The 18,106-nt window shown below is 37.9% G+C and overlaps 1 protein-coding gene and 2 long non-coding RNA genes across 6 annotated transcripts in view; 2 read left to right on the top strand and 1 right to left on the bottom strand.

The window, feature by feature from the left end:
* LOC128632704 (uncharacterized) lies at positions 1-14,958 on the top strand. Of its 2 annotated transcripts, none has more exons than XR_008396253.1 (3): positions 1-317; positions 669-751; positions 14,927-14,958. It is a non-coding gene; the product is annotated as an uncharacterized LOC128632704 (long non-coding RNA). The 2 variants fall into 2 exon arrangements; XR_008396254.1 differs by having other exon boundaries at positions 672-751.
* macrod2 (mono-ADP ribosylhydrolase 2) overlaps positions 13,648-18,106 on the bottom strand; it is a 613,005-nt gene continuing 608,546 nt past the window's right edge. For all 3 annotated transcript variants that reach the window (XM_053679442.1, XM_053679443.1, XM_017463465.3), the window contains one exon: positions 13,648-15,256. In XM_053679442.1, the coding sequence (XP_053535417.1) occupies positions 15,219-15,256 (38 nt within the window). In that variant the 3' untranslated portion in view covers positions 13,648-15,218. The remainder of the gene's footprint in view (positions 15,257-18,106) is intronic.
* LOC108263052 (uncharacterized) overlaps positions 15,194-18,106 on the top strand; it is a 19,764-nt gene continuing 16,851 nt past the window's right edge. Inside the window, exons 1-2 of the long non-coding RNA XR_001812075.3 lie at positions 15,194-15,283; positions 16,870-16,918. This is a non-coding gene — a long non-coding RNA (uncharacterized LOC108263052). The remainder of the gene's footprint in view (positions 15,284-16,869; positions 16,919-18,106) is intronic.

An 18,106-nucleotide genomic window follows, 5' to 3' on the forward strand; every position in this document is an offset into this window, starting at 1 on the left:
GTCAATATCTTGAGGATTTTAGTAATGTAATGTGTTGGGTATGTTGTTTAATTAATGGCATAAAGGCTCAAACAAAGTGGGACTTAAAAAATTGTCCTAATATATCTGAAATATGAAGATAAATCGAGACACATCCCTATGTTCAACTTATTTACTTTGTAGTGTTAACGCTGAGAACTGCAGCGCCCCCTGTAGGTCACGTGCCCATGAAGATGGAAAGTTCTGGACGCTTCTGTTTTTCTCGTGAATATAACATAAACTGTTAACATGTTGTTGTTTTCTTCTCCTGAATACAAATAACTTTTTTATTGTATCAGGTGAGGAAATTTTAAATGACTTTCTTTTAGACTTAATACTATATTTCTGTCCCCGCTCTGAGAGACTCAGTAAGCAGGCTGAGCTTCATGCTAACTATGAGGAAACTAGCCTGCTGTATTCAAGTTCAAAGTTGTTCGTGTAAATGTTTGCAAATATGATAAGTCACTTAAGTCTTTGCTGTAGGGTGTTTTAGCGTTATTATATATATATATATATATATATAAAAAAATTGTGATGCTACAAATTGGAAGTAAGGCTGATCTGCTAGTGTGTGTTTCATATGTGTTAATCAGCCCATTGTATACGATTGATTGTAAATGACCTTTTTTTCTTTCTGTGTTTGGGTCAAGAAGGGTTAACGGTTGGAGATGAGAAAGAAAGAAAGAAAGAATTTGGACAGTTATAGCTTTACAACCGGCTTCTCCAGCTGAAGGTAAGTTCTGTTATAGTCTTGTTTGAACGCAAAATGGCGTCTAAGTTCGCCTTTTTCAAACCACTAAATTAGTCAAAATGTCTTTTAGAGCTTTTTTTTGTATGAGTCTCTTGATGCAGTAGACACCAATAAAACAGTATATAACTGTATATAAGACAAACAACGTTTTGTAGTTAGTGATATTTTTTATTTAATGTTACTATCCAGAGGTGCCAACTTTTACGCCAGCCAATGGGTGTACGAATCTGGAACGATTGACTGCGCAGGTGTTTTATATGGAGTTAAATTTGTGTTTAAAGTAAACAAATAAATATACCATTTCGCAAACAAACACAATCTGCTTTGCAAAGATAAACCCGACTCTCAAACAAACAAAGCGATTTTCTCACAAATGCATAAATAGTTTCTATGCAAAGAAATAACAATAGTGTGTAGACACAGCTTTCAATCATACACATACAATACACAGGCTATAATCCCAAGCAACTGTATGCGCATAAACAGTAACAGTAGTCACTGCCAAGAACAAGAAAAAAAAATTATGTATACGCCTAAACAATAAAATTTTATATATGTATATTACTGTTTATGCATAATTACTTGCTTGGGATTATAGTCCTTTTTTTCTTATATATAATCTCATAATACAAATTTTAATCCTGGTTATTTATACACAATATATAAAAGCATAGCAGGGAAAAAATAAATAAATTTTGTTATCAAATAACCCCAAGGATTAATTCGATATTTCAAGTAAAAGTTCCACAAATTTAGGTAGTTTCTTAAGAAACCTTTGCTTGTGATGGTAAAATTTTGCCACAAGAATAAAGAAATTCAACCTAGCTTCTAGCACCTTGTTTTTATTTTCAAAATAACAAATTCCTTTACGCTTAAATCATAACTTAAATTAACTTTAGACAAACAGTAATTACTCAATTCGCACCAAAAAAAATGAAGACACTTTATATGGAAAAAAAACAACAACAAAACGACTCAGGTTTTCACTCTCAGCATTACAAAAGGAACATGTATCAGTTACATCACAATATCTTGAAAATAGTGCGTTGCTTGGGTAGATATTGTGCAGGATTCTTAAAGGAACTTCCTTAACTTTATTTGGTATGCAATATTTATATGGCAACAACCAAGTTTTTTTTTTTTTTTATCATTAAAAGACATCCAATAAAAAAAATTCCTCTTGGGGCAATTGAGGTTTGAAATTGGGATAATTGGTGCATGAACTTGTTATTGTCATAGAATAAAACGTGAAAATATCTTGAGCTTGTGTTAATCACAGACCTTATTTTGAGAATCGAGTTTTCCTTTGCACAGCAGATTGTGTTTGTTCGTGAAATGGTATATTTCTTTGCTTAGTTTTGGCACAAATTTAACTCCGTAGTTTTAAACTTCCATATTAACTGATGCTCTCTGGAAGCCCCGCCCCTTTCCCCTCCATTTCACATGAATGACCTTGACCTGCTTTTTATGCTTGACAAATGCGCCCTTGCTTTCTGTTAAGGTGAATGGAGAATGCTTTGAGGTCGTTAATGTGAAGTAAAATCTATCAACGTACACTTTATTAGGAAAGCCTGTACATTCTTGCAAGTATCCGTTGAGCCAATCATGTGGCAGCAGCACAATGCATAAAGATAGACAGTAGATATAGGTCAAGCGCTTCAGTTGATGTCCACGTCAAGCATCGGAATGAAGAAACAAAACATCCTGTGACTGAAGGGTCTGCAGACTGAAACACTTTGTTGATGAGATGAGAATGACCAGACTGGTTTGAGCGGACTGGAAGTCTATAGTAACTCAAATAAGCACGCTTTACAACCACGGTGAGCGTAAAAAAACAAATCAGTATGCACAACACGGCAGACCTTGAGGCGGATGGGCTACAAGAGCAGAAGACCACATCGGATTCCACTCCTGTCAGCCGAGAACAAGAATCTGAGGCTGTCATGGGCAAAGACTCACTGAAACTGGACAGTTGAAGGCTGGGGGAAAAAATTGATTTTTTTTCTAATCTTCAACTGTCCAGTTTGGTTGAGTCTATGCCCATGATGGCCTCAGATTCTTGTTCTTGACTGTCAGGAGTGGAATCCAATGGGGTCTTCTGCTGTTGTAGCCCATCTACCTTAAGGTCTGATGTGTTGCGTGTACTGATTTGCCTTTTTTCTGCACGCCACACTTGTAAAGAGTCAGTTAACTCGGCAAAATGATACGGAACTGTAATGCGATCAAGACCTGACTGGAACTACTTTATCTGTGCAGTAACTGAAAAATAATTGCACACTTTTCAGCCAATCAGAATCTACATTTAGATCATGAAGAAATGTGTATATATATTTTTTCTTTTCACTTTTAGCTTAGGTATTTCTTGGACACAGAGATACATGGTGTATGCAGGCCATCACCAACTGTAAGACAACAATATGTTCCTATGACAGTGAACCTTTCTCCCAGATACATCGTTTATAACACTGAACAGTGAGGATCCAAGAGAGAGAAAAAAAAAAAGCGCTCAGTCTGCACACATATGATGACAGGGGAAGTGACAGAACTGACAGAGACATCCAGAGTTACTACACATAAGGCTGCTGGATCTGACAGCGTACCTGCTAATGTGCAGATCGGCTTGTCGGTGATGTCCAAGTTGTTGTCCCTGTCAGCAATGGCTTGTATCTATGACCACTGGCACAGCAATCATTATTAAGTTGTTCTAGAGACTAGTTATAAGGAGCATAATGCTAGACACCTCACTTACTTACACCATATTCTCCTCTCCATCCCGTAAGCGGCCTAGACCAACTTGGACAAAAATAAATGCGTTATTTAAATATTTATTGACTGCGTTCAGCAGTTGCCAGTAGATTTTCTTCATAAATGAGTACACTACATTAAAAAAAAATGGTAACTGGTCGGCACTTATAGAGCTTTTTTAACCTCCGTGGTTCTACAAAGCGCTTTGCACTGTTTCTCATTCACCCATTCACACACCAGTGGTAACAGAGCTGTCATGCAAGGCCCTAGCTTGCCATCAGGAGCACTGTCTTGCCCAAGGCCGGGAATTGAAACGCCATTTCTATGATTAGTGGACAATCCGCTTTACCACCTTAGTTCAGTCAAGGTATCTTTATCCAACGTCAACTAACTAGTTTCGCTGGCTAACATAACTTAATTCAGTACATGAATATCTATATAAGTTAGCTAAGTTAGCGATTTCTTCTGTTGTAAAATAGGCTACATTAGTTATATCTGTTCACCATCTGCTATTGTTAACATCCACAAGAATTACTCCCTAACAAAAAAGTTTATACTTCATATTTTCTTGATTGAGGTTTGCCTTATTGATGGCTTGCAATTTGCTTATCTGAGTCGATGGTTGTAACTACCATCCCGAGGGGACGTAACTATCCAATCAGCTGTTTGATTAGCTTAGCGTTGAGCTTCTGTCACACAGCAATCACAAAAATGTTCGTCCAAACACTGATTGTTGAATGTCAGCTCGTTCCTGTTGCCAAATTACCGTTTGAGATCGTGCCACAACTGTTTTTTATTCTCATCGCATAGAACACTCATCTTTGTTTTAATAGTCATTCTGTTATATCGCCTAAATGCCTTTTTTACGTTCATTTGGCGTAAGGCACGCCGCAAAAACACTTAGGCGCTGCGCCTAAGCCTTTCTATGGCAGGGAAAACACTGTACCCCCTAGCCCAGACATGTGAAGAATGCTAGAGCAGTATTTATGAGGTATTCTTGCAGCTTCTTGAATGCTGCCTTAGGTCTCTTGGTAAGTTTTTGTCTTGTGCTATTGTAAAGTTTGGGAGGACATCCTTGTTATAATTCCCTTTTTGGTTTGGAGGGAAATGAGGAAACGGGAGGCAGACTAGCGACAACTCGGAAGGCTTTATTAACTTTTTTTTTTTTTTTTACTTTGGCTTTTCAGTGATTTTATTTTACTGCACACACACACACGCATATATTAGGGCTGCAACAACTAATCGATAAAATCGATAATCAAAATGAATGGACAACGAATTTCATTATGGAATAGTCAGGTCTGTGACGTCACTCCACAACGGTGAAAAACGTATTTCTATTTCTATTGAATGAAACCCATCTGAAAAACAGCGGAGTTCACAGAGTGAGCTTCTACTGCGGGAAAAGTGCACGATCCGGGTCGTCCAAAACATGAGTGTTTGTTTTATATTAATCGCTTCAAACAAACTCCTAAGTGTGTTAACGTGGCTCGTCGTGTCAGATCCTGCGACAGATGCGTGCGCTGTTTAATGTGTTCCAGACGTGTTTTCTTCAGCACAGAAATGACATTTTTACCTTTATATCCTTATCTGTAAACGTCAGAAATTCCCGCCAGTATTTCCGTTTTACATAAAGGCTCGTCCTGACAGCGAGCGAGTCTCCGTTAAACTTCACCGAATGAGAGCGCCATAGAAAGCAAAGCGCAATAACTCTGACTAAAATATTCATTTTGATCAAATATGTTGTTTGATGCTATATTTATCGATATTTAGAAACGAAAGTAATTGAGAGCAGTAACTGTAATGGGGTTATAGCATGTAATTGTATATAAATGTAGGAAGTGTCATACATTGACAGAATAAAGCAACATGTTACTGTGTTCAGATGAGTGAATGTGTGTGTTACTGCAGAACATTCAACCTCTTACCAGTTAACTGTAGTATGTTAGTCTATATTTTTAAAAATCCTTTGCACGGTGTATAGCATAGACAACACACACGGCTCTGTGCTACTCAGATATCGATATCGCTCTCTCTCTCTCTCTCTCTCTGGCTTGTTGCAGGAAGCCCTGAAGGCACAAAAAAACACACATAAGTAAACCTAGGCTAATAAGACACTGTAGAAAATCATTACGTGTTAACCTGCCTGTTCGACCTGCCTCTTCTCTGTCCACAGCTGACGCTTGGCCACGCCCCCACCGCCACAGTCTTGTTACTATATTTCCCTATTTTCTCCACTTGTTGATGATGGCCTTCAAGGTGTTCCACAGTACTTCTAATGTTTTGGAAATTCTTTTATACCATCTCCTAATCGATACCTTTTGACAAGCGAGATACCGTACATGCTTTGTAAGCTCTTTGCAGACCGTGGCTTCAGCAGTCAGGTGAAACCAAGAGGTTGTCAAGAAAATCCTACAGAAACAGGTGGTCTTTTCGGAGGTTAATCAAAATAATTTCACTGATGGCAGCTGTATGATGATTTATGCGCTTATGCAACCAGGTTTTTTAAACTGTAATATGTGACATTTTAGTTTTTCCTATTTTTCTTTACTTATTATTATTATTTTTTTATACATAGTAATTTCACATTGAGGGTGGAAAATATTTTGATATAAGATATCTTGGTTACATTTTTTTAATCAATTCAACCAATTAATTTTTTCAAGAAGCTGCCATTTTCACAAGGGTGTGTAGACTTATTTATTTATTTTTACATATTTGGGCAAGCAAACATTTGATCCTCTTTGAAACACTGCCTAGACACGCATCATGAACAAAAAACTGATGTGTCATATGGAAAAAGTAAGTACACCCTTACCTTCAACTTCATAAAATTATAATCAGATGTTCAAGATTGGGTGTCAGTGATTAGAACCTGCTCAGTTAGTGCAGGTGGGGAGCCCGTCTTATTTATACCCCTCTCGTATCTAGTCTGGTGTTCCCTTCGCTATTGAGGTGTGTGAGGACATCATACCAAGATCTAAAGAGTTTTGCAAGGCCTTCAGGACAAAAAGGGTTGTGAATGTCTATGAGTCTGGGAAGGGATTTAGAAAGATCTCATTGATTTGAAATGCATCATTCCACTGTAAGGAAAATCATCTACACATGGTGCAGATTTCAAACGACTGCCAATTTGTCCAGGACTAGCCGTCCCAGCAAATTCAGCCCAAGAGCAGACGGACTGATACAAAAAAAAGTCTCCAAGAACCCCAAAATTTAATTACAGGATCTGCTAGTAAGTCTTGCAACTGTTGGTGTCAAAGTGCAGACTTCTGAAATTCAGAAATTTGTTCTTAATGGGAGGCGTGCCAGGAAAAAGCCTTTGAAAGACTACAGTTTGCCAATGAGCATATACGCAAAGACCAGGCCTTTTGGAATAATGTGCTCTGGACAGACGAATCAAAGATGGAGTTGTTTGGTCGCAGTAACAGCAGACATGTCTGGCGCTGACCAAAGACAGCTTTTCAGGAGAAGCACCTCATACCAACTGTGAAGCACGGTGGTGGAAATGTTATGGTTTTGGGGTTGCTTCGCTGCCTCAGGGACTGGACAGCTTACATTCACTGATTCAACTATGAATTCTGCATCATATCACAGAGTGCTTGAAGATAATGTGAGGCCATCTGTCCGAAAGTTGAAGTTGAACCGAAAGTGGACCTTTTAACGATCCTAATCACACGAGCAAATCCACCAAGGAATGGCTCAAAAAGGAATGGCATTACTAGCTTCCGAGGCCAAGGGAGTACTTAGTTTTTCCACAGAAGAATATCACAAATATCTATCGATATTTCTGTCATATAATTGATTGAAAAAGCTAATTTTCCTTCTGGTTTTGTTCAAATATATCAACTTTATTAATAGGCACTGTTTCAGAGATGATCAAATGTTTGCTTGTCCAAATATGGCGGAGGAGCCAACAGTTTCCATGGGGTGTTCTTATATTTTTCACATAACTGTAATTAAAATTCAAATGAAATTTCAACCTTAACTTTACAGCCCTACCGACTATACACACAACACCAGTTAACAATCGACAGAGCAACATTTAAACTGTACATGGTGGTAAATGTATATAGGGACAGAATAAACTTTGTATTTGTACTTGCGCCAAACATCCAGAAGGGGGCAGTAGTGCACTACATTTCTCTCTCTCTCTCTTCCCCCTCTCTCTCTCTCATCCTTGCTCATATAAATGGATTTGTGCTCATGCCCTGTAGACATCTGCCTGCTTGAAAAGACAGTATAAATAAAAAACAAACGCAAGCAAAACGGCACATAACTGAATTTACGCTCTGAGGATATTTTGCCTTTTTTCAAGCATTTATGGCCTTTGCCAGCATTAATCCACTAAAGCGTTGTTTCATTTTTCATCAAAGGCATTTTCATTCTATACAGATGAGCAGAGAGGCCAGACTGAGGAGCTGGAAGAGCAAAACAGGTTGAAGAGGGGAGAGGGGATGATTGGAAAAGAGGGAAGAAGTGGCTTGAGATTGAGAGAACGAGTAAAAATGAAGAGAGCGAGAGAGCACTCGAGTGTGAAGGCAATCGATTCCTCTCCTAGTGCCACACAAACACACACCGCCCCACACACAAGCGCTTGCTAAAAGTGACGGAAAAACGGCATGAGAAATGCGCTTTATCGGTTTGATATACACTCACGCTGCGGACCTCCTGGGAATAGCTATGAACAAAATACAGAACAGCAATGTCTTTACATTTACATGTCTTAAAGTTGATCTTTTTTATTTCATGTTTCACTGGAGTATGAATATCGACAGTATTGATTCTAGGGGTTGTTAAGTTTCTACACTGATCAGCCAGAACATTAAAATCGATAGGTGAAGTGTATAACATTGAGTATCTAGTTACAATGGCTACTTGTCAAGGAGTGGGATATACAGTGGTGCTTGTAAGTTTGTGGAACCTTTAGAGTTTTCCAACTCTAATTTCTGCATGAATATAACATTTTCTCAATTTTCACAAAAGAGACAATGTTATAGTTTGTCATTTATTTACTGAGGAAAATGATGCAATATTACACATCTGTGAGCGGTAAAAGTGTGTGAATCTTTGTTTTCAGTATCTGGAGTGACCCCCTTGTGCAGCAAAAACTGCAGCTAATCGTTTGCGGTAGCTGTTGATCGGTCCTGCACGTCGGCTTGGAGGAATTTTAGCCCGTTCCTCAGTACAGAACAGCTTCGACTCTGGGATGTTGGTGGGTTTCCTCACATGAACTGCTCGCTTCAGGTCCTTCCACAACATCTCTATTGGATTAAGGTCAGGACTTTGACTTGGCCGTTCCAAAACGTTAACTTTATTCTTCTTTAACCGTTCTTTGGTAGAACGACTCGTGTGCTTAGGTTCGTTGTCTTGCTGCATGACCCGCTTTCTCTTGAGATTCAGTTCACGGACAGATGTTCTGAAATTTTCCTTTAGAGTTCGCTGGTATAATTCATAATTCATTGTTCAATCTATGATGGCAAGTCGTCCTGGCCCAGCTGCAGCAACACAGTCCCGAACCATGACACCACCATGTTTCACAGATGGGATACGGTTCTTATGCTGGAATGCAGTGTTTTCTTTTTATTTTCATCTAATCCTTCCACAAAACATTTTTCTAATAGCCTTCTGGCTTGTCCATGTGATCTTTAGAAAACTGCTCATGGGCAGCAATGTTCTTTTTTTCGAAAGCAGTGGCTCTCTCTTTGCAATCCTGCCATACACACCATTGTTGTTCAGTATTCTCCTGATGGTGGACTCATGAGTGTTAACATTAGACAATGTGAGAGAGGCCTTTAGTTTGTGTGGAAGTTACCTTTGTGTCCTCGTGGACTTTCCCACATCTTGCGTTTGGAGTGATCTTTTGTTGGTTAACCACTCCTGATGAGAGTAACAGTGGTCTTGAATTTTCTCAATTTGTACACAGTCTTTCTGGGCAACGTTCTGCTGGGAAACCTTGGGTCCTGGCATTCATGTGGATATTACTTTGACACGTACCCCTTACCTAAACATTGTTCCAGACCAAGTACCCCGCTTCATGGCAGTGGTATTCCTTAAGAGCAGTGGCCTCTATCAGCAGGACAATACACCCTGCCACACTGCAAAAATGGTTCAGGAATGGTGTGAGGAACAAGACAAAAAGATAAAGGTGTTGACTTGGCCTCCAAATTCCCCAGATCTCAATCTGATCGAGCATCTGCGGGATGTGCTGCACAAACAAGTCCGATCCATGGAGTTTAGCAGTGAAGTTGCTATCAATTTTTAGTGTGTATCTAAAATCATATCCTAAGATCTAAGAATACTATAAGGCACAGGTGTCAAACCCGAGGCCTGCTGCCTCATTTCGTTCAGCCTGTGCAAACTTGCGAAATATAACGTATAAAAGGGCCGATAGTACCCGCTAATCCTCGTTTTCACACCAGACCTGCAGTGTAGTGACCTCCTGCATTACTCTAGAGCACATGTGGGCTTGCATCTCGCAGTACTGAAACTCTGGTTTGATGCAAGTTGCAAGTCAAACCTCCCTCTAAAAACGATTTACAAACACATTGGGTGTTGACCTTTAGTGCGAGTCAATGACTACAAATCCTGAAAGTATGTTGAAAAAGAAAAGTTGATGGAGCAAGAAGATAAGAGACGTAGGAGACCAGAGACATAATGTTCTTAGCAGAGATAAGCCTGTGTGAGTTTTTCTTAAATCTTGTTATATGTTTTCTATGTATCGAAATCTGATGTACATTCAGAACCTCAGGCTAATCAGTTGAATAAATCTTAGGCCTGGTAGTGCATACAATTGAATAGTTTCTTTAATCCCTTCTTTCTCCTGGAAACATACAGTATGATTCGTTAGCAGCACTTATACCAACATGGGTACGATACAGAGAACATTAGCGGGGCCTCTTGAGCAAGGATGGCACACAAAATCGTAACAGGCGTTTAAAAGTGAAGCAAGAACGTCTTTGCGGCCGTCTAGTAGCTTGCCGCAGTACAATTGTTTACCCTGCCCGTTAGTGAACCAAGTGATGGCATACACAAAGGCTCTAGCTAAATTTTAATTTAAATTCTAAAACTTATTGATAGTATGGCTGTATGGATTTTCACATTCTCCCCAAGTCTGTGCGGTTTCTCTCTAGGTTCTCTGATTTCCTCCCACCTCCCAAAAACACGATGGTAGGTGGATTAGCAACGCTTAACTTACTCCTAGGTGTGAATAAGCGTGTGAAAGCATGGTGCCCACAGAATGAGACATGTACAATGGAAAAGCTTCAAATTATAATTAATAGCCACAAGACAAGAATACAAAAGGTGAGCGAGTTAAAGAAGAGAGATTACTATGGCAAGCCAAAAAATAAAGACAGGGGTTATGACCGCAGCAATTTTTAGTAACAATAATACAAAAGAGATTCATAAAGAATGAAATTGCCCAAATTAGGAGTTGTCATAGCATCTGCTCAATTTTATTCAACTTGTAGGCCACCGAAAGTGCTCAATATCATAATATCGTAATTCAGTGTCTGGAAAATCTAAAAGTAATAATTTTGCATGTTTTGGAGCAGCATTGTCAACCTTGCAGAAAATATCATGATATTGGACATGATGAGGGAATTTATGATGTAGCAACTACCCAGCTACTTGCATTGCATTTAATTGCATCGGATTACTTTTTTAAATTTCTCTTGTCGGTATCAATTATTAATCATTGTAATACTTCCAAAAAATCCACGAGTTTAAATATGCTCAGCAAGTGAGATTGTATGCTGTTGGTTGTACAACTATTTTTAGGTACTTTTCTTCTGATGTGTTCTGATAGTGTCCAACTGAAATTCAGTTAATTGGTTTGGGAAGTAGTTGTTTGTAGTGGCTTGAATTTCATATCTCCTATGCTGTTTCTTGCCACAATTTAGCGGCAGTCCCTTATAGTTCAGCAAGTATATTCGAAGAAAGTGTTCTACTAACTCCTAATTGGTTCTTCTTTTGTTGTCACATTTAAAGCATGTAGTCTTATGTTACTTTGGCGTGTCGCTTGTATGCTATAGACCTGAAATACCAGAATGACTGAATACTAATTTTACCACAGTAAAAGAGACACTCTGCCACCATCTTAGCCCAGTCAAACCTACATAGCCCACACAAAGCAATCTCCTCGACAGCAATGTAGCCCATTGATTTAAAAGCCACGATAAAGCTAGGCCAAATTAACTCTCTAGAATATAATACAAATGTAGGGACTTACCTTTTAGAAGTTATGTCATCAGGATTTCTTTGCAGCAAACTCTTTGAAAAAGTCACCTCCTCAGTAAAATAGTTTCTGTTATTTGACTTTCTAACAATTAGCTAGCTACTAATACCTGCCTTCCCCCATAATGTAAACCAATAAGCACAAACCTAATATGACCAACTAAGTAAAACACCTGTTTCAATGTTGTAATGAAATTGGATGAGTCAGTGGAAGTTTTCTTTGAAAATATGCCATTTGTTGGGTTAAACTATTCATTCATATATTTTGATTAATTGATGGACCCACTTTTGCCCCAAGCTGCCCTGGTTAGCGCATGCATGAGTCTGCTTATGAAACTCGTGTTTAAAAGTGCGAGTGACTTTCACCGCAGTTTACATTTACATTTATTCATTTAGCAGACGCTTTTATCCAAAGCGACTTACAAATGAGAAAATACAAGCAAAGCGATGTATCAAGCAGAGAACAATGCAAGATCTGTTAATTGAGTTCCAGAACAACCAACGTGCGCAGAGTAGAGGTGCAAATGCAATTTTTAAAATTATTTTTTATGAGTTGGTTAGGTGTTCACGGAAGAGGTGGGTCTTTTAGCTGTTTTTTTGAAGATGGTGAGAGATTCTGTGGTCCGGATTGAGGTTGGAAGTTAATTCCACCATCGAGGAACAGTTAGTTTGAAGGTTCTTGAAAGGGACCTTGAGCCACGCTGAGTAGGCGTCGCCCGCTAATCGATCGCAGATTGCGTGAGGGAACGTAAGCCTTCAGGAGAGATTCGAGGTAGGAGGGTGCTGATCCAGACAAGGTCTTGTAGGTGAGCATCAAGGCCTTGAAATTGATGCGGGCGGCTACAGGAAGCCAGTGGAGGGAGATGAAGAGGGGTGTGACATGGGTTCTCTTGGGCCCGTTGAAGACGAGGCGTGCTGCAGCATTCTCAATCAGTTGATGTGGATGACGCTGATGGAATCAAAATGAGAACTCGTTCTCCACTGTACACTTAAAATGCTTTAAAGTTTTTGCAGCAATGTTGTTTTTCCATAAGTGGATTAAGTTATGAATGTAGAGCTAGGCGCAGCGTCTTTCAGCGGAATTGGAAAGAAATCTTTAAATGTGATTTTCTCCTTCTTCACTTTTTGGTAACCAGATTTTAAAATGTTGTAACTTTTCTTGGGGTTGAGATTCTTGCAAAGGAGAAACACATATTTCAGTTCAGGAAAGGCCGTTGTCTTCAGATCTTACGCAGTAGGCAGTGTCTAAATTTGCCTGGTCTTCCCAGGCTGCCACATACAGCGTATACTTAGATTTAAGATATCGCGTATCACTTATCCTAGTCAAGTCTAGAACTCAGTAACTCATTTGCTTAACTATTATTTGTAGCACATCACAGTCTGTCTGTTCATGTCTACAAAGAAGCAAATGACTGAAAAGTCCAATTAGTCTCTCAGATTCACATTTGTTTATCTACAGTAAGAAGATGTGGCATTTTTCATCATACCTAATACTTCAGTACACTAGTGTATACAATCTCTGACCTTAACTTTGTTTTGCACTTTCTTTGAAGTGCGAATTTCATGGAAAAATTCACACACAAAAAAAACTTCGCTAAGGTTACATGACATCTTGGCTGCTAACAAGGTTTTACTGACTCTCAAGGTTTTTTTTTTTGCGTGTGTGTGTGCCGTCTCTTGTCGTTTGTCATCGCTATTGTTGCTCTCAGCTTTGCTCATTAGAAGGCTTTTTTTTTGTGTGTGTGTGTGTGAAAATATCTGTAGCTGAGGGAAATGCACTACAAATAAAAATGAACCGAATAAGATTTATACTGGAAAAGTGGATGTTAGGAGAATTGATTTTAACAGTAAGAGATTGTGCGCACCGAACTTGAGATAAAAACACTACTCAGTCATGGAAAGAACCTTTTTAAACTTTATTTCATAGTTGTAAAGCAAAGCAAACATCGATTTATGAAGGCATAAAGTCATCTGATATAATTATGGCACCACTTCAAGTAAACTGATCAAAACTTCCAACAAAACAAAACAAAAGAAATATATATTTTCGACTTTTCACCTTGAACCCAAGAAGAAAAAAGAGAGGAAACATCACTCATCAGCATATATATATATATATATATATATATATATATATATATATATATATATATATATATATATATATATATATATATATATATATATATTCACAATGATTCCAAGCATCAAATTTGCATGTAGCACTGCCATGGTTCTTGTGATCATGTCATATCTGTCCTGTCAAATAAGGCTGATTTTTTAAAAATTTTTTATTTTTGGAACACACAAAATTCAGTAAAAAATAGTGTGCGCTCTGTTTAAAATAAAAAAAGCCACAAATAAACCCGATTGCATGCATTAGGGTAGAAACTGAGAAACATTCATGTGTTAACATGGCACCGGTGAGCAAGATTAGAAGAAACGTGGACGTGAAACGAGAAGAGAGAGAGAGGTTTTTTTTTATAGTGTGGCATGGTTTTTGAAGCACGGTGCAGGAAAAAACGTGAACCTCTCTGAGAGATGATGTGTAGTGATGCGTTACTGTACGGACCCACGACGTGTTAAAAGTCATTTTAAAGAAGAAAAATAATCGCAAAAAGATATGCTGTAGTTTTCTTACTTGGTTTAAACTACCCTGGTTTGACTTCACTCGGGCCAGTAAAAAAACAACAACAACAAAGTATCCTTTTCACATTCAAATTAAACTGTCCATATATAGAATATACAGAATTAGGAAATCCATATTATTCTGCACACTATTTAATTAATTAATTTTTTTATTTAATATACATATATATAATCAGTTTTATTTCATTTATACTAATTTCATGTGGAATCCAAATGCATCTGTTACTTTCCCCATTTCACTAAGCACTTACTCTATTAATGCCAAGTGTTTCATTTCATCATTGGCTTGCATATTCATACATATGGCCATATGCAGACATGAACATTCATACTGACGTGTCACTTTTAGCATTAAGTATTAAAGGAAATCAAATAAACATATTTGTAATTGATGTAAAGGTGCCGTGTTACAGCAGACCTTGTGCAAAGCATCAATCAATGAGAATATATTCTTTATAAGCGTAAATTAAGAACCCATCTAACCCAGAGCACTCTTTTTTTTTTTTTTTTTTTTAACCTGTTCAGATCCAGCACCAGGAAACCTGGAGAATGGAAATGATCAAGCAGCAATTCAGTGAGGTAAAGTATCACCCCGAAACCCTCTAGATTCTTTGATATATTCACGTGTGACGCTCTAATTTCGTATGTGTTTTTATTAAATTCCGAACCGAAAAGAAAGGAAAGGAAGGGAAGAAGAAGGAGGATGGTGGTGGACAGATCCTCTCCCTGGGGTTTTTTCAGGAGACTCCACTGTGTGGTGTCATGTTCACCTTCGCACAGTTTGGCGGTGCGTGTACCTACGAGGCTGATTGTCTTCTCACTCCTTACTCGGCTCACCCTTATCACTGGGACCATCTGAGGTAACAAAAAGCAGAAAAAAAGGTCAGTAGAAATGAGCCGTCTACAGGAAGTAGTGATTGAATTAGCAAAACAAACAGAAAAACCTAACTTAAGACTAGCACGCCTAACACGGCTGTTGCAATACACTGTTTTTTTTTTTTTCCAACGTCGTCTCACAACTTGCATGAATTTGCATGAGCCGACCAGCATGAAAAGTTCAGCTTCACCCCTTAGTCCTTGTTTAATATTCAGTTATTCATTAAAAAGCATACAATTCATTAAGTATAATGAAAATAATAATGTAATTATGCGAGTGAGGAACTTTCAAGCAATTAAGGGTAGGATAATCATAATATTAGCCGTTGTAGGCTTTCTTATGGTTTCTTTTTGCTTGGAACCCATAAAAACATACTTGTTTGCAGCTGAAGCCTCAGGTAAAAAAGGTAACTGACTATATACAAAAAAATCTAGTGTTAATCCCGTAGTAGTGATTTTTAGCTGAATGCACTTGTACCACAACATTTAACTTAAACATTTATTTTCATAATTAGCTATTAGGGGTGTAAACCTCAGGCTTCAATGTGATATGATTTAGTATCCCCCGACTTGACCAACTTCGTTTTAAGTATCGTTTACCATCAAATCACGTTGCTCTCCTATTACATTAAGTACACATCTGATCAAGAATATGAAAATGAATTTTGAAGTGTCAGCTTTTGAAATAATTGATATGTGGCCGTCGCCTCGATTCATTACAATAGTCGCTATCGAATCGATGCGTCAGTCGGAATCGTCCGATCGTTACACCCGTATTAGCGACAGTTTCTCTGGTGCGTTTTTCCCCAGTTAAGAAATTTTTTAATTATATTACTCCTGCCATGTTCTTTTGACTGAATCGAGTTGAGCTGGAACCTATTTGGTTACAAGTGATGTTGTGGTGATGGGAAGCGTCAGTGCTACTCTAAGGTACCAATAAATACCTGCTTTACCCTACAGGATCTAAAGTAACCTCTTTTCTGTTCACTCAGCCTCTTGTTTGAATTTTAACTAATTTAATATAATTATCAAACTAATTTAAATGTAGCTAATGTTTAGTTCTCGGTTTTCCTCTTTTTTTCTTCTTCTTCGGTTAAAAGATGGTGAATGTGAGGCTGTACAGTGACAGAAATAATCATAATCTACACTTAGTAGGTAGGCAAGATGTGTTTTATCTGAACACATTTATATAATACTCATTATTTACACAGGCACATTAAAAATCCAAGACAGTTTTTCACATTTGCATGATAAAATCTCAGCATTATATACAACAAAGTTAATCTGATCCTGCCGTCAGCAGCTGTGTGATAGTAGGCAGTTAAACGAGAGGACAGTAAAGCTCATTTTAATACATTTTATTAAACCAGACGCAATGTGTGTGCTGCTTTGGCACGTAGCACTTCCGTGCTCTGCTGATCAGTGTGGCTTTTTAAACTAGCTGGAGTTAGAGATGATATTTCTAGAATCTACCATTGGGAAATGCAACACTTCAAACTGTGTTGCCAAGGTCTTTGAGATCTTTATGAGCCTTAGATATGAAAGGAACATATACGTCAATGAGACATCACCAACATTTTTTTTTTTTCAAGGTTGAGTTTACAGACGGACGCACTTCTCACACAGGTGAAAGCTCTGATGGTAAGTGACTGTGCATGTCCCATGTTCTTCAGTAATGTGTTTTATATTTGGTAGTGTGTGTGTGAAGATAAGTACGACTAATTTGTAGATTTTGATTAAGTGTCTCTGCTGGTCTCTTCTTGGTTAATATTCATTAAGGGCGCATAGTACTCCTTCTCTGGCAGTTTCCTGCTGAAAAAAAATCTGACCAGATACCAAAACACTGGATAAGCTGGCGGTCCGTCTTTTCCAGTTGGTAACCACTACTAATGCTATACTGTAGATAGATTACTATAAAGAAAATAACAGGAAGCCAGGTATCAATTTAATCAAGTAATAAGGAATCTAGAAACCAACTGGTAAAGATGATGTACCAGTTTGTCCAGCAGTTATGCTTTAGGAAATTATTGACAGCATACATACTATATAATATGCACAAATTTATGATGTCTATAACAAAGAAAATCTGGCCCAATATGGTGGCTGTGGTGATGCATCACAGTAGCTAGCAACAAAAAGAACTTACATGAATGATCTATTCAAGTGTTAGTTTAGCCATATGGCGTCTGGTCGTTTAGCAATTTACCAACACGTCTGAGGGAAAGTTGATATTCCCAACTTTGTCTTTTTTTGGTTTCCGATATCATCACATTAAAAAGATTCAAGGCCTAAGACAAGTTAGCTAAATTGTTAGCCTTTCTGCCCTTATTTCCAAGTTACCTAATAAGCGTGTTACCACTTGAAAGGTGAGTGTATTGTGTTCACTGCCCCATAAAAAAAAAAAAAATCATAAAATTGTGATTCCTTTTAAATGTTCCTTGTGTATGTTAATTTTGTATAACCTCAAACCAAAGTGCTGTTTATGTAACAGCGCTTAAGCTTTTGTGAGGAGTCATTTATTTAGCATGTTTGGAAGAAGTAAATTTTTTATTGAGCTTCTTCGGACAGAGGGTTATTTTTTCTGAAAAAAATTGAGAGGCCAGTGAGGGAATGACTGTTTATAGCTGATAATAACATAAGTGTTCACAGGGATTAGCTTCATTAGTTTATCAATGGTCCACACTATTAAAATCATAAATGGATATGAAGAATAATGTCATTCTATATTAAATAAATAAAAAAAACAGAATTGTTGGCAAATTACTGTGGTATAAGAGGAACAAGAGAGTTGCTTATATGTATAAATTGTTGAAACAGTGCCTATTAATG

This window comes from Ictalurus punctatus, chromosome 3 (genome assembly GCF_001660625.3).
Source record: "Ictalurus punctatus breed USDA103 chromosome 3, Coco_2.0, whole genome shotgun sequence".
NCBI classification, from domain to species: domain Eukaryota; kingdom Metazoa; phylum Chordata; class Actinopteri; order Siluriformes; family Ictaluridae; genus Ictalurus; species Ictalurus punctatus.